The 15310-nt window shown below is 43.1% G+C and overlaps 1 protein-coding gene across 1 annotated transcript in view; it reads left to right on the top strand.

The window, feature by feature from the left end:
- THSD7A (thrombospondin type 1 domain containing 7A) overlaps nucleotides 1–15310 on the top strand; it is a 982498-nt gene that overhangs the window by 711451 nt on the left and 255737 nt on the right. Inside the window, exons 10-11 of the mRNA XM_085630781.1 lie at nucleotides 9124–9239; nucleotides 13257–13389. Of these exons, the coding sequence (XP_085486907.1) occupies nucleotides 9124–9239; nucleotides 13257–13389 (249 nt within the window). The remainder of the gene's footprint in view (nucleotides 1–9123; nucleotides 9240–13256; nucleotides 13390–15310) is intronic.

The raw sequence follows: 15310 nt of genomic DNA, 5'->3' as shown, positions 1-15310 counted from the left end.
TAGACAGAAGGTAACATCTCTTCTTAGTTTAAATATCAGATGAAGAATACATTATTTTGTATGTCCTCTAATTGTGAAAATGTTTAATCTAGCTCTGAAGTCCGTTATTATATTAGATGTTAGGAGGTCTAGTGCACATTTTCCCGGGCATGGGAAGAGACATAGAAAAACAGACATAGAATGAATAGCTATGACCTATAGCAAATAGATGTACTGAGTCTGGAAGCACACCCTAGAGAATTGTCCATCAGGTCTTGAACTACATTAAGTATTGCCTTAAGCCTTCTTTACACATCATTACACATGGCCTTCTATTGCCATTTTGGGTGGGAGAGCCTCCTCCCAAAATGTCATCATGATTCCATGAACTATTATAAAATGTGAATTTACCACATTGTTTTTTGTGAACAATTTTTCCATGACAAAGCTGGAGGATTTTGAAAAAAGTCCTGGAATTGTGGGTTTAGATTCAGAAATAATCCAGTCTTAATGCTGCAACCTGAAATTACGGATGCATTCGTATCTTAGTAATTGTCTTAGTAATGTAGGGTGTGGTATTTCTGCATGGGGCAACTCTGCAGAAGCCAGTCCAGCCATGATTAGGGTTTTAGTGTTTAAGAAAATGTACTTTACACTGCTAGGTGGTATGTGCTTACCGTTATAGGAAGGCAATGTGTCCCCTCTATCATGTAACGGTAAAATATGAGCAACATTTAGCACATTGGCTAGACTTGAACTACTTTTAAAAAATGAACAAGTAGAAGGGAATAGTAGGATAGCTAAAGGCAGCATCAGCTGGCATAATCAAAAATATTTCCCGGTGAGGCCTGAGGAAGAAAGTGGCTTATTCATTCTTGCCTCCCTGTCAGCACACAGATTTCACTATAAAACCAACCAAGATCCTAAGACCCGGGGACACCACTTGGGGGTAAGTTTCAGTCCGAAAGAGGCCAGCAGTAGCAGGGTGCAGGGTAGGTCCAGTTGGAACTGGTCAGCTGGACAGTTGCAGGAGAGAGGCCTCTGGAAGCTTGTGTCCCTGTAGTACAAACAGAAGTTCTGCCAACTGACCCTTGTAGTCACTAGGTTTAAGGCAAGCAGGTCCAGTTATACTTCATGGTCTTCAGACAGCGGAGTAGTCCTTCTTATGATTCCTCACAGATGCAGGAGTTTTCTGAGGAGAGTTCTGTATTGTCCACATATGTGCTCCGTGTTAGACTGTGGGTAAAATACAATCCTTTGTCTACCCCTTAAACCAGTTCCTTCCTTTCCACTGGATTTAGAGACAGTGTGACTAGAGAGACAAAAAGGAGTCTGTCCTAGGCTAGAGCTTCATTTGTCAGGAACAAGGTAGGTATCTTTTGCAGCTAAGGAAGATACTGGGCACAGCACCTAGGCCCTCCTGCCAAGGAAGGGGGCCTCACTTCCCACACGCAGAGCCGTTTGTCCACGGTCTGGGAGCAATACACATCTCAACACAGGGGAGTCATCTAGGATCAGGTGACAGGTGGACAATGGCAGGAATGCCTGTTGTTTTTAAGCAGAAAAATGACATATTTATAAAAATGTATTTTTCAAAATAGTACTATAGAATCCGGCTAGACCATCAAGTTTGATTTTAAATTGCTAAAATAAATCAGTCAGTGAACGATTTTTCTAGTTCTCCCCAAACTTAACTTAGAACTTATTAAATGCAATAGTGTACATCAGAGTTAACCTATGGGAGAACCAGCTTTGCCACAGAGAAAAATGACTTTGGAGGTTTCTTGACTCCCAGGACTTGTAAAACTTTAAATATACATGTCCTACTTTTAAATGCAATGCACACTGCCCTATGGGATTTTAAGGCCTATATTAGGGGTGACGTGCAGGTATTAAAAAGGAAGGTTTAGGTCTGGCAGAAGATTAATCTTGTCTGGTAAAAATAGCAGTTTAAAACTGCACATCCAGGCTGCCATGGCAGACCTGAAAACATGCTTTACAGGGCTACTGCAGTCAGTGACACAATGAGTGCTGCATCCCACTAGTAGCATTTAATATTCTGGACCTGGTTACGAGTAATACCATGTGCTAGGTACTTATAATTCAAGAAATTTGTGAGTCATGTGTATACCAATTTTACTACATTCAAAAAGAAGGAACGCCTGCATGTTACCGATGGTTAGTGGGAGTAAAGCACACAAGAATTCAATAGCTAGCAAAAATGGTCAAGGTAAAATGGAAACATAATGGTTAATCTAACTCGAAACAGAGCTGACTTACCAATGATTTGATGGACAGGGTACTGCACCAAGTTTTTGGTGGAGTATCCTGTCTATCAAACTCTATTTAAGGTTGTTAATTGTGTGGGGTGGGAACATACATATATATATGTATTTATATATTTTAATATGCACACATGTATTTTTGGGGAATTCTCAAAAGGATTTCCATGAATATGCCTGGAAGCCTGCCACAATTTTACGTGTTCAGACATGCCTCTGATAATTATATAAGAAATGCTCAGAGATATAAATCTTGCCCTATGTCAGGAATCAAATTTCCTTTCAAATTTATAATCTTAATTTTGTGACATCATGAGAACCTAACTTTAGAAGGTGAATTTTGGAACTGGCACTTTCTGGTTGGCTGAGGTGATGCCATAGCCAGGTAGAACCTACCATTCCCATTAGGGGTGGGTGATTACGCTCGCTGTATAGCCTACGCTCACCCTTGGGTAGCTTGGCACCGAGCAGTTAGGGTTATCACAGAGGCAATGTGTAAAGCACACAATAAATACACTGAGCATCACAAAAGAGACAATAAAGTTTGTATTCAACACACACATTAATTAACACAACATGAACATCATGTATTTCTGGGCATTAATCACACTGGATCAATGGATAGCACACTGCAGGCCCCGTGGCCCAAGCCTCCCTCCACCCTCCAACTCACCCCAACTACCCTACTCCCATGGAATGGAGATTACCAACCCTGCCCCGGTACAAGGTGGATCATGTCCGAAGTCGCACTTAGTCAGGGTCCCAGGGAAGAAGGTAGCAGGACTGTTTAGGAGGCAGTCGTCACATGGGGGTTTGGCCACAACTTCAGAAGTTCATCCACAGGATGCGGAGCAGAAGCGGGCTGATGGTGACAGTTAGTCACTCAAAGGCCCACAATGTGCTTTACTGCACCAGACCAGTTCTGCAGGGGGGGGGGGGAGTCACGCAGTCTCTTGACCCACTCCAGTTTGCTTTTGGAAGAGTTCCTTCAGCCCAGTCAATCACTCTCAGTACCCAGGCTCTTTATGGGAATACTACTTGGCAACACGATGTCAGAGGGTAGGGTCAGGAGAGGACAGTTGGTGTGCCACACTGAGGGCCCAAAAGAAACAATAGATGAATGGGGAATGAAGCAGGTGAGCCTCTCGGAAGAAAGAGGCACCCTGTCAGTCGCACCCAGGCAATCCAGGCACAGCGTCTGCTGCTCAGTGATATAAGTCGCACCAGACAATTCACACAAAGAGTTGCAAATTCCAGACCTCTGTGGAAATGAGTCACAACCTCTGATGAGCACTGATATGGGATGCACCAGACAATCCCAGTCACACACAACAAAGAGTTGCAAAATCCCTGCCTCTCTGGAAATGAGGCATTACGCCTGGTGTGCATTGATGCTGGTAGCACTAGGCAATTCCGGTCACATACAATGAAGAGTTGCAAAGACTGTACCTCCCTGTAAATGAGGAAGGACGCCGTTTGCGCATTGATACTGGTCGCACCAGGCAATTCCAGTTACACACACAGACGTAAGTTCAATGCCACATGAGGTGGAATGAGACACTACTACAGTTACGCCCTCACCTCCGAGGGTCGCAATCTGTGAATCGGACACCGCACTCAATGAGCATGCAGTTGATGTGTCGCACGAGAGAGATGTGGCAAGGTCGACGGAGCGGACCACACTGGATCCCGCAACCGGGGAATCAGCTCGCCACCAACATGGCGCTTATGTATGTTGGGGTCCCCATGATGTAGGGGCCACATGTCTTAGATGCGGGCCAGACATCTGGGGTTACACACAAGGCAATCCAGTCTCCAGGCACAATTCTTAGTTCCATGCTCACGCCCTGCTACCAGTTGGGATGCAGCAGATGATGTGGGCACTTAAGAGGGCACTGCTCTCCAGGTGTCTCAAGTAGATGGTGTGGGTCCCTCACAGGAGGTCTTTGATGTCCCTGAGACCTCCACAAGAGAACAGGGGCAAGCCAACAAGCCCTTAGAGAGCACACGTCTGGGTGCCACACAGCAGCAGGTAGTCAGTCCAGGCCAGCCACTATTCAGGAAGGGCAAGCGGTACCTCTCAATGGCAGTGGTTCTCCTTGTGCACAACAGATTCCTCAGGCAGTGTGCACCATGTAGTCCCAGCTTCTTTTTCGGTCCCATGTCCCCACAAGTGTATCTCTGCTCTGCTGAATTATGGCACCCGTTGTTATACTGCAGTGTGCCTTTGAAGTTGGCGGTGGTTCAGAGAGTTTCCCTTTGAACCACAGATGTCTCCCCTACATTTCAGTTATGTCTGTCATGAGGCCATTGAATGCAAATCTAAATCTTTAGTGGGCAGGCTTGACACATGTTTCAACACCACCTTGTTGTCATGCGCACACACAGGCCTGCAATGGCAGGCTTGAGGCACATTTTAAAAACGTCATACGTGCCAGTGCGCATGCACAGACCTTCAATAGCAGGACTGTGACATGTTTAGAAACATCAGGTAAGCATTCCATCCTATTGTGTGTAGAAGGGGCACGTGCACTATCACACTGCATTTACAGTGGGAAGGTGCCCAAAGCCCTAAGGCCCTAAATAGAGAAGCAGCTATACCCTGGTGGTGTCCCATGGGAACAGCCAACCTGCTAGGTAGGGACAACCCACATGGGGGTTCTTCATTACCTGAGCATGGAACACCCATGTGTACCTACCCTACCTTTCGCCTACCACCCACTCCGCCCCTCAGGACTTCCCCTAGGAGGTACGCTAATGGTAGAGAAAGGCCCACTCAGGGTTGGCTGAGTAGTGAGAAATGCTAATCGAAGCAAAAGCGCCACTGCGCCACCACAAGCCTGCAATGGCAGGCCTGATACATGTTTTACAAGCTATTTTGGAGGGTGGGACACTCAGTGCTGCTTCCCAATACTACCCAGTGCCAAACCCACCCCGGGTATGTGGTGTACCTTTTTCCAGGGCACTCCTAGGTACAGTGCCTAAACCAATCACGTAAGCACCTCTTCCTGGCATGTGTAGGAAGGGCGCACAAGCTTTCCCACTGCAGTACAGTGGGAAAGTGCCCAGAGTCCTAAGGACATGCAAAGAGAGTCAGCAAAAACCAGGAGGGAAAGCAAAACGTTTTAGGGAAATCCCCTAAGAAGGGCCATGTCCAAAAGTGGAGCTCCCTGGTACAACAGCAAGTGTGTCTGCTTCTCTGGTAGAAGCATTTGATTCTAGGACCTCTTCACAAGCCTTTCCTCGGGGGGGTGGAAAAGTGCATAAGCAATGGCACTTCAAATACTGAGAATCTGGCATACTAAAAAAAAGTAGTATTAAGTGATTAATAGCAAATATATGCTATTTAACTGGCTTCTAATTGCTGTGTTTGGCACTCATTTATCCTTTGTCTGAAATAGTCTAAAATGGCTTGTTGCTGTTTTTTAATTCAATCACACAGATATACCTACAGGTTGCTTTTGTCATTCTAGAATGATGTAAAATTAGCTCTCTTAATACTATTTCAGGTTCTCTGAGTCACCTAATATACATGCCCATGAACATGGAAACAGCAGGCTTGTATTACTCTCACTTTAATAAAAATGGATTACTGCTGTTGGGTCAAAATCAATACTGTTGGTCTTTATCTAGCTCCCAAGTAACAGACTTCTCTTAATATCACGTTAGTTTAATGTGACCTTGGCTGGGGTTTAAAGGCAGAAATCAATCGCCTGATTAAACCCACAGTCACTAAAGGCAATCACAGGCAACAGGGAAGGGTACATTTTAATTGAACAATTGACTTTCATAGCAGCTTTGAATTAGTTTGAATTGACACTGTGGCTTGGCGGTAGAATAGTGCTTCTTTGCAACATTTAAATGTTTTGCTGCCTATTTGATTCCCATGCAGTTAGGGAAGTGTCAAACTCGTGTTAGTAGCTGTAAATTTAAATCTGTACCTCAGAAGAGGGTCAAAGGAATGTGCAACTTAGAATAAAATGTTTGTATATACATTAATATAATTCTCACTATCTATATTTGTATATTTGGTATCAAGCTGGATAAGGATTGATAAAGAATATTTGGGTGTTTGGTGCCTAAATACATAAGGGCTTATTTACAAGCCTGTTGCGCCACTTTTGCGTCATTTTTAACATGGGAAAAGTGACGTACGGGTGGCGCAAGGGGCTCGTAAATAAGCCCCATATAATTTCCATGTAGCAAATCTTATTTATTCTGAATTGAGAAGGGGTGGTCTTTCCAGCCCTCTATGGGGCTTATTTACAAGCCCCTTGCGCCACTTTTGCATCATTTTTAACATGGGAAACATGACATACGGGTGGCGCAAGGGGCTTGTAAATAAGCCCCTATGTTCTGTGTTAGTTGTGACACATGAGTTGAGGAGCCATATTTTATGCCCCTGACACTTTTTCAAAAGTGACTATTTTTACCAAATTATGACTTTTTTCATCAAAAATTGTTGCAGTTCAGCACCATAACAATGATGTGCATTCCTGATTACGCAATGAACTCTCAAAAGCTTGGTGCAGAAAAGCATGAGTTTCAATAACTAATTTGTGGATATATTTACTGGTCGTCATAGACATTATTGATCCTATGCTGAATGGTGACTTTTCTAACGAGTTGCACATTTAAAAAGCTATCATTGGTCAAATACAATCAATCAATCAATCAATCAATCAGAGCATTTGTAAAGCACACTACATACCCATAAGGGTCTCAAGGCGCTAAGGGGGCGAATGCTGCTACTGTTCGAAGAGCCAGGTCTTTAGGCGTCTTCTGAAAGTCAGTAGGTCTTGGGTCTGCCATAGGCAGATGGGGAGGGTGTTCCATGTCTTGGTGGCGAGGTGGGAGAATGATCTGCCGCCGGGGGGCAGTGGCAAGGGCACGGTCTGCGGAGCGGAGCTGGTGGGTGGGGGTGTAGAAGCTGACTCGGCTGTTGAGGTACGCTGGTCCGGTGTTGTGGACTGCCTTGTGTACGTGGGTGAGGAGCTTGAAGGTTATCTTCTTGTTGACAGGGAACCAGTGCAGGTCTCTTAGGTGGGGTGTGATGTGGCTGCGGCGAGGGATGTCGAGGATCAGGCGTGCGGAGGCGTTCTGGATGCGTTGGAGCCGTATCAGGAGTTTGGCCGAGGCTCCTGCGTAGAGGGCGTTTCCGTAGTCCAGTCTGCTGCTGACGAGGGCCTGGGTGACCGTCCTTCTTGTTTCGGTGGGGATCCACTTCTAGATCCTGCGGAGCATGCGTAGGGTGTTGAAGCAGGAGGAAGAGACGGCATTGACCTGCTTCGTCATGGAGAGGGTGGAGTCGAGGATGATCCCTAGGTTGCGTGCGTGGTCGGTGGGTGTTGGGGCTGTTCCTAGTGCAGTCGGCCACCAGGATTCATCCCAGGCCGAGGGTGTGGATCCGAGGATGAGGACCTCCGTCTTGTCTGAGTTCAGCTTCAGTCAGCTGTTCCTCATCCAATCCGCGACGGCCTTCATTCCTTCGTGGAGGTTGGTTTTGGTGGTGTGGGGGTCCTTGGTGAAGGAGAGGATCAGCTGGGTGTCGTTTTTTCCAAACTAATAGGGTCACAAATCACCCCCCCCCCCCGCAAGTTGGCACCTCGAAAATCCAGCAAATCTGCGCCAATTCCAAAACACTACACCAGGGGCAAGGCACATCGACTGTACAAGTTACCTGAAATGGACCACACATTGAACTGCACATCAACGCTTCTTCGAGTTAGAAATGTCTATAGTACATTGGACGATGGCATGTGTGTCTCGCTTATTTAGCTACTCTCTCCTGCAGTAACAAAAAAAAGGAACTCATACTCAGATAATAGATTGTTGTGAGGTTTTTAATACTATTGATGCTACTTTATAGAAGAAGCCCTCATCCGTTATCACTGTGGTGTTACAAAGTCAGACATCTGTTTTCTGATGTCATAAATAAATAGATGGCTGGCATATATTAATAGTCAGGCTCAGTTATGAGTCAAAAAAGTGCTGCGTTGCTTTTCCTTGTCCATCTGAGACTATATTCAACTGTGATCTACTTGTTAGCCATAATCTACTTGTCAAAGTTGCATCATTTTCATAGTAGCAAACAGGCACTTACCACAAGAAATGGATGGGAAAAGTTACCATCTATTAACATTTTGGAAGGCACAAAAGGTGCTGGAAATGTTGATCAGTGGGCAGTCTGAGATCCCAGGCTTGTCAGTTTACCTCTTTAATGGTGTGTATGTGATACACGGAGTTGCTATTTGGATGTTTTTAGGGACATAGATTAGTATAAATATTAGAAAGGTTATGTATAGTAAAATAGGTTTAGCCAGATTGCCTGCTTTTAACAACATTTCAAATTGCTATGTTAGTAATGGATGGATTGTGGCACCGACATACGTCATATGTTAAATCTTGCAAGGCACCATATTGTGCTAAGTACCAAAACAAAGTTGTACAAGAGTTATCATTAAATACTGGTAGGTCGACACCACCATTTTTAGTTTGTTTTGAATGCTGTGAAAATATATTAAGATCTTAAATCTCTAATATTTGAAAATAAACTACTATGAAAACCAAATTTACTGTGTTCAGATAATTTTAACATCTGCAGACAAAACTGACCAAAGAACAACCTTGTTGAACAAATGTAGCATGCTTGGCATGCAAGAAGAACCCCCCCCATCTGCTTCTCTGTTTCTTGTGTAATAATATTAATAATAATAAATCACCAATACAATGTTTTTATTTGTCCAGTCTTTTAAGAGATATTGTGTGGTTATGCTTTGCATTTTGTTTGCATTTCAAAGAATACATTTGCATTGAAGCATTCAATAATTATGCATTGAGTGATGTTTTTATTGTTTAATAGGTGTCCTGAAACCCTTCGGCCAGATACAGTCAGGCCTTGTCTGCTTCCCTGCAGGAAAGATTGCATTGTGACACCCTACAGTGACTGGTCCCTGTGCCCCACCTCATGTCAACAAGGTAGGATATTTCCTGCTTTTATAATAGTAATTCTCTCGTAACTTTCAACTGAATATTACTAAGTATTTGATTTACCAATAAAATAATTCACACATGTTTTCTTTTTTTCTTTTACTTATAATGATTTACAAATCAACCAACACACTGAAGGGTCAAGGCACGCTAGTCCTGCACTCGTCAACATGAAGTGATGATAGTAATTATGAACTGTACAGTGGTACAGAGAACCAGAGATGTGATCCCTCTACACCTCTATAAAGGAAAATAATTTTCCAAGCAAAATTCTCAAAAATGGTTCAGCACCCAACTGTCCAATCAAATATTTGTATGACACATTCTTTTAGTCCCTATTGTACAAATACGAAAAGTCTGGCAATTTCATTTCAGACAACAAATTTAGGAGTCATTCCTTCCTCTTAAACTCCTTTTATTCTTTATTCTTTAGTTTTTCTTTAAAGTCACAGCATGATGTCTGGTTCCGTGAAAAGGCTCTTTTCATAGAACTGGACGTCTTGCTGTGACTCGTTGGAGCTACTATGCTCCAAACATTACACACTCTATTCTCCTGTTATATGGCACAACATGAAGAACATGCAAGAAGATCACTCACCTGTTGTGCCCTGAAGAAGTCCCAGGTGGATGAAACGCGTTGGTTACCAATTCCACGCAGTGATTTTTGCCATAAATAGATAGTTGCCAACAGTGAAACTTCCCTTCTCTTTGTCAATCATATAAGTTGGAACCCTCCAGTGGAAATTAATAATATTTCGATGGTTCATACCCAACTACAATCATTATTGATTAATTTATTTGTTGTGTTTTCCATAGATTTTAATTCCAACAATTTGTATTTTGGAACTACACTTTAGTTGTTAAATTTTAAAAAGTGTTATACTTCGCCATCAAAATTATGAAGTTTGTGAAAAACTCTTAATGTTTTATTAACTACACACAAAGTCAGTCAGAATTAGGCCGAAAAAGCACCATTAATTTACTTATTTATTTATATATTTTGCTTCAAATAGGCTGGTGCTGCCTAGGTGGGTAAATTTTCTGCATACAAATAGACCACAAAAATGGAGAAAAACCTCCTCAATGCTGTTCTTCTTGGGATGTCTGTAAGTAAGACTCCCTATACTATGTTAGAAGATCTCTACCCTTCCTCGTATAATACATTGATGGTGCTCTTCTAACTCCCCTACCCTCTTGAGGAGTATAAGGGGGTTCATCCTCAAAGCAAATAATGTATTCTCTGCGCCCCTTAATATTCCGATTAGTCAACATGCAACAGAGTGAAACAATCTACGCCTAAAACACGTCAGAGAGAAGAATTGTAGCCTATCGTTATGATGGTCTAGAAAATATCCTTCCTATATTGAGAGCTTGTGATAGACATGGGATTCCTGGTTGTCTGAGGTATGCACCCAGGCCGGGCTTGAACCACCACTCTTGTCAGGTCAAGCTAGATACACACTAAAAAGATATCCTGTGCTCACCCTTTAATAGCTTAGTACAGAGCAGTCAGGCATATCTAAAGAGGCAATCTGCAAAGTATTTGTGCGACACACACAGTAACACAATGACTGCACTTCATAAAGACGCCACCCTGTTCAGAAAAATAGAGAACATTTATCTGAGCAAAATAAGATCAAAACAACAAATATCCAATCAGTAGAAGTCGAGATATGAATTTGTAAAGATTAAGGGCCAGATGTATGACCGTTTTTTGCAATCACAAACGGGAAATTGACCCGTTTGCGACCCCATAACAGGTCTGGTCTGTGTAATGTACAAACCCTATTTTGCGAGTCAGTAACCTATTACCGACTAGCAAAATAGGGTTTGCTACCGACTATTAGGAAGGGGCGTGCCAAGTGCGTCCCTTCCTAATAGTGAGTCGCACTTCTATGTACAATTGTTTTGCAACCAGAATTGCGGACGCAAAACACTTACAGTTTACCACCTACTTCAAGTAGGTGGTAAGCCACTTGCAAACTGGAAGGGGTCCCCAGGGGACCCCTTTCCCTTTGTGAGTGGCAGCGAAAACGGCCTACTCTTAAAAGAAAATGAAACAGAAACGTTTCATTTTTCCTTTTTAAATGCATCCCGTTTTCCTTTAAGGAAAACAGGATGCATAAAAAAACAACTGCTTTATTTGAAAAGCAATCACAGACATGGTGGTCTGCAGACCCCAGCAGGTCACCATCACTGTGAGTGCTGGCCATTCCCAATGGGGTCACACATTGCGACCAGTCTCATGAATATTAATGAGGCAGGTTGTTTGTGACCTCATTCGGAATAGCAAACAGTATCTGAGAAACTGTTGTACATTCCATTTTGCGAGTTGCAAATTGGAAGTTGCAAAAGGACACAATTTGCGACTCTCAACATGAAAGGGTCGTACATCTGGCCCTTAATGCAAAAACAGTGCTTAGAAGTCACTAGCGGTCTAAACTTTACTTGAGGTCACAAGGAACTGGGGTAAATCCAAAGTTCAGGCCCACTGCGATGTAGGGCAGGCCGACTAAAGGACCCAAGCAGGGTCTGCTGGAAAAGTACAGTGGATGGAGCTAAGTGTCACCGTTGAGAGTCTGTTGCGTTGTTCCGATTCACACAGTTCTGTCTTCCTAAAGTCCAGTATTGTTGTGGAGAGGGTAAACAGGGGTGCCACATTTATGCCTGGCACTACCCTGTGGATTAAGGTGACTCCTGGATAGCCTCTCACCAATGACAAAACAGTTCTCAGGGGTGACCCTACCTACTTTTGCAGTGGTCCCTCTGTGCCCTACTGCAAACAATCTCACAGTGGCCCTCTCTACCTAAATCCAACATAGCAGAACTGTTCATCCCCTGAGCAGAGCAACCCCTCTTCTGTGATCACTCAACATGAGATCTAGGGGCAGATCCTCTCCCACTGGGATTGGCGCCTGGCTGACTAGGGGGAAGAAAGGAGGGGGCAGGCCCAGGGGTTAGCTACAACTGCCTGTGACAGGGTCAGCCCCATTGAATTTGGATAAGTTTCTGAGTACTGCCCTGATGGTCATCCTGTCAGAGGAACAGAACCCCACAACAAACAAAAGGCCCATTATCCCAGCTCTGGGAGCAAGTTCACAGCTTATCAAAGGGCTATTCAGCTCAAGGGTGACTGTTGAAAGCTCATTCAAGTGGGCTTCTAGATGCTTTAGGCAGGTAAATAGTGCCTTTTAAAAGCACCTCTTGTATTATATTCAGTACAAATTCGACTTTACCATTTAATTGGGTTTGTAATAAATATTTTTAAAAAGTCCAATATTAACTTTGTAGGTGCTTCCTAAGCGAAGATAACATTATTTACGTTTAATATTATATCCCAATGCTTTCCAATGAAACAGCTAAACCTGCTACAGGGAAAACAGCTTTTGGGGACTTGGGTGACTAATTAATGGTTAAAAGGAGGGTTTAGCACTGTCAAAAAGGGTTATTTTGACAGGTTGAATTAGCCATTTTAAAACTGCACAAGAGGGCCACAGTAGAAGGCCTGTAGTCATGCTTTACATTGTCACTTCAGTGCTGCAGTCCGTTAATGACATTCATCTTACAGGTATACACTATGTTCCATATACCGGTGACTTACAGGTAAGTTAAATAGGCCAGTTAGGAGTATAGCCAATTTCAACATGTTTTGCGGGTCAGAGCACATGTACTGGAGCCTGGTTGGCAGAGTACTAGTGTACAGTAAAAAAAAGAAGCAGCAGCATCAGTCCAGAAAATGGGGGTGGGGTCATACAAGAAGAGACATTTTCGTTGAAAAAACAATCAGAAACATGGTGGTCGGCTGACACAAGAAGGCCACCATCCCTGTAATGGCATCCAGCCCGTAATTACATTACACACTCTAGTAATTTCTTATTTCATTGCCTTAGTCTTTTCTTATCACTCCTTTTACAACCTCCTTTGACCAGCGCCTGGGAAAACAATATTCATTAAATTTCAAAAACATTGCAATGAATTAATACAATACTCTTACATTCTCTACAGGTGATGCCTTGGTGAAGAAACAATCGCGCAATCGCGTCATCATACAGCTCCCTTCGTATGGGGGGCGCGACTGCCCCGACACACTGTCTGAGGAGAAGGAATGTGAAACTGTCCCCATCTGCAACAACTACAGGTAACATGGCTTTGGAGAGAGTAAACCGAGCTAGCAGGAGTGTTTGTCAGTGAATCTCCCTGGGTGCACCGTGCATCCTTGGCTCTCACCTCATGTGACGGCAGGAAAGTATTACGAGTTAATATATTCCGAAAAGTATACAATTTGTGGCTGGGCTTCGCGACAGAGCTGCCTTCTGGTGGCAAAGTTCACAGACTGTGAATATCAGCGGCGTATTTCTAGTGTGACAGATGCGCCTTTCGCAGGTAGAAATATAAAATGCATGGCACCCCTTCAATTCTGCTGGCGAAATTTCTCAGAAGCCTGCTTGTTATATCTCACATATGTTTTAATTACCCCTGTTGAGATTTGCGAGTGCTCTTCGCCAGGTACATCCAGCTGACTGCAATCTGATTTTAGAGGTGATCATTTCTCCTTTTTAATTGCCAATCAATAGCATCTCCCATCACAGAAAAGACACCTATTTTGCATGAATAGAAACATTACTGTGCAAAGACGATTCAAGGGCACATTTTGCTAGGATTGTTATTCACTGAAAACCATGGATGCTGATAAACCATTTCTGTGCCAGAGTGAGGATATTGGGAGAGCTCTTCCAGCGCCCACGCGCAACAATAAAATGGAAGAATGCGATAAGGATAACTGTTTGCCTCAAACAGAGCATCACTGCTGCAGGAAATTGGTTTTATAACAGGATAACAATGTGCGCCTAATTTATGCCTGAAATATGAGAAAATAACCGGTGGCGCCGGAACAGTAAAAAAACAGACAAGAAATGTAGTTTCTTATTAAATAGATGAAATATAATGTTTTTTTCACCAAATAAGTCGATCATCTCAGTAGATTTGCAATTTTTAAAGTAATACAACACTGGGCTCAAATATCTCTGGCCAAAAAATGTATAAAAATGATCATGAGGTATTGCATAGTTCTTGTTGCTGTGTCACGAGACTGCACTGCAGAAAAAGAGCTGCCACTTCCAAATATGTAACACATCCTTATTGCAGCGGGGAAAACCAACCACACCTTTTCTTTAAATGCTGCCGCTTCCCCCAACTCCCTCCATCGCTGAACCCTTTGTTGGCTATTTGGGATAGTTCATGCTTACAACTCCATAACGTTTTTCCACATGAGCTCTACATGGCAAATTTGCATTCTTGTTTTTTTCAACATCCTGGGGATTCTAAAGGTACTCAGAGTTTGTGGATTGCCCTGGAGGGATGTATGTCGTTACAACGCACACTTTTACAACGCATGCACTTACAACGCATTTTTTACAACGCACAATCCATTACAACGCATGACATTACAACGCATGACACTACAACGCATTTTTAAAAACTACCTTTACAACGCATTCCATTACAACGCATACTACCATTACAACGCATACCATTACAACGCATAATATTAAATTGCATTTAAGGTAAGTATTAGATAGTATAGGGGTAAAAATTACTTTTCTAACTCCAGGGGGTGCAACAGTAGGGTAAGTGTTGGATAGTATAGGGGTAAAAATTACTATTCTAACTCCAGGGGGTGCAACAGTAGGGAAAGTGTTGGATAGTTTAGGGGTTAAAATTACTATTCTAACTCCAGGGGGTGCAACAGTAGGGTAAGTGTTGGATAGTATAGGGGTTAAAATTACTATTCTAACTCCACGGGGTGCAACAGTAGGGTAAGTGTTGGATAGTATAGGGGTAAAAATTACTATTCTAACTCCGGGGGTGCAACAGTAGGGTAAGTGTTGGATAGTATAGGGGTAAAAATTACTATTCTAACTCCAGGGGGTGCAACAGTAGGGTAAGTGTTGGATAGTATAGGGGTAAAAATTACTATTCTAACTCCAGGGGGTGCAACAGTAGGGTAAGTGTTGGATAGTATAGGGGTAAAAATTACTATTCTAACTCCAGGGGGTGCA

This window comes from Triturus cristatus, chromosome 10 (genome assembly GCF_964204655.1).
Source record: "Triturus cristatus chromosome 10, aTriCri1.1, whole genome shotgun sequence".
Taxonomy (NCBI): Eukaryota; Metazoa; Chordata; class Amphibia; order Caudata; family Salamandridae; genus Triturus; species Triturus cristatus.
Note: the sequence above shows the minus strand (reverse complement) of the source record. Positions and strands in the feature narration are given on the sequence as shown.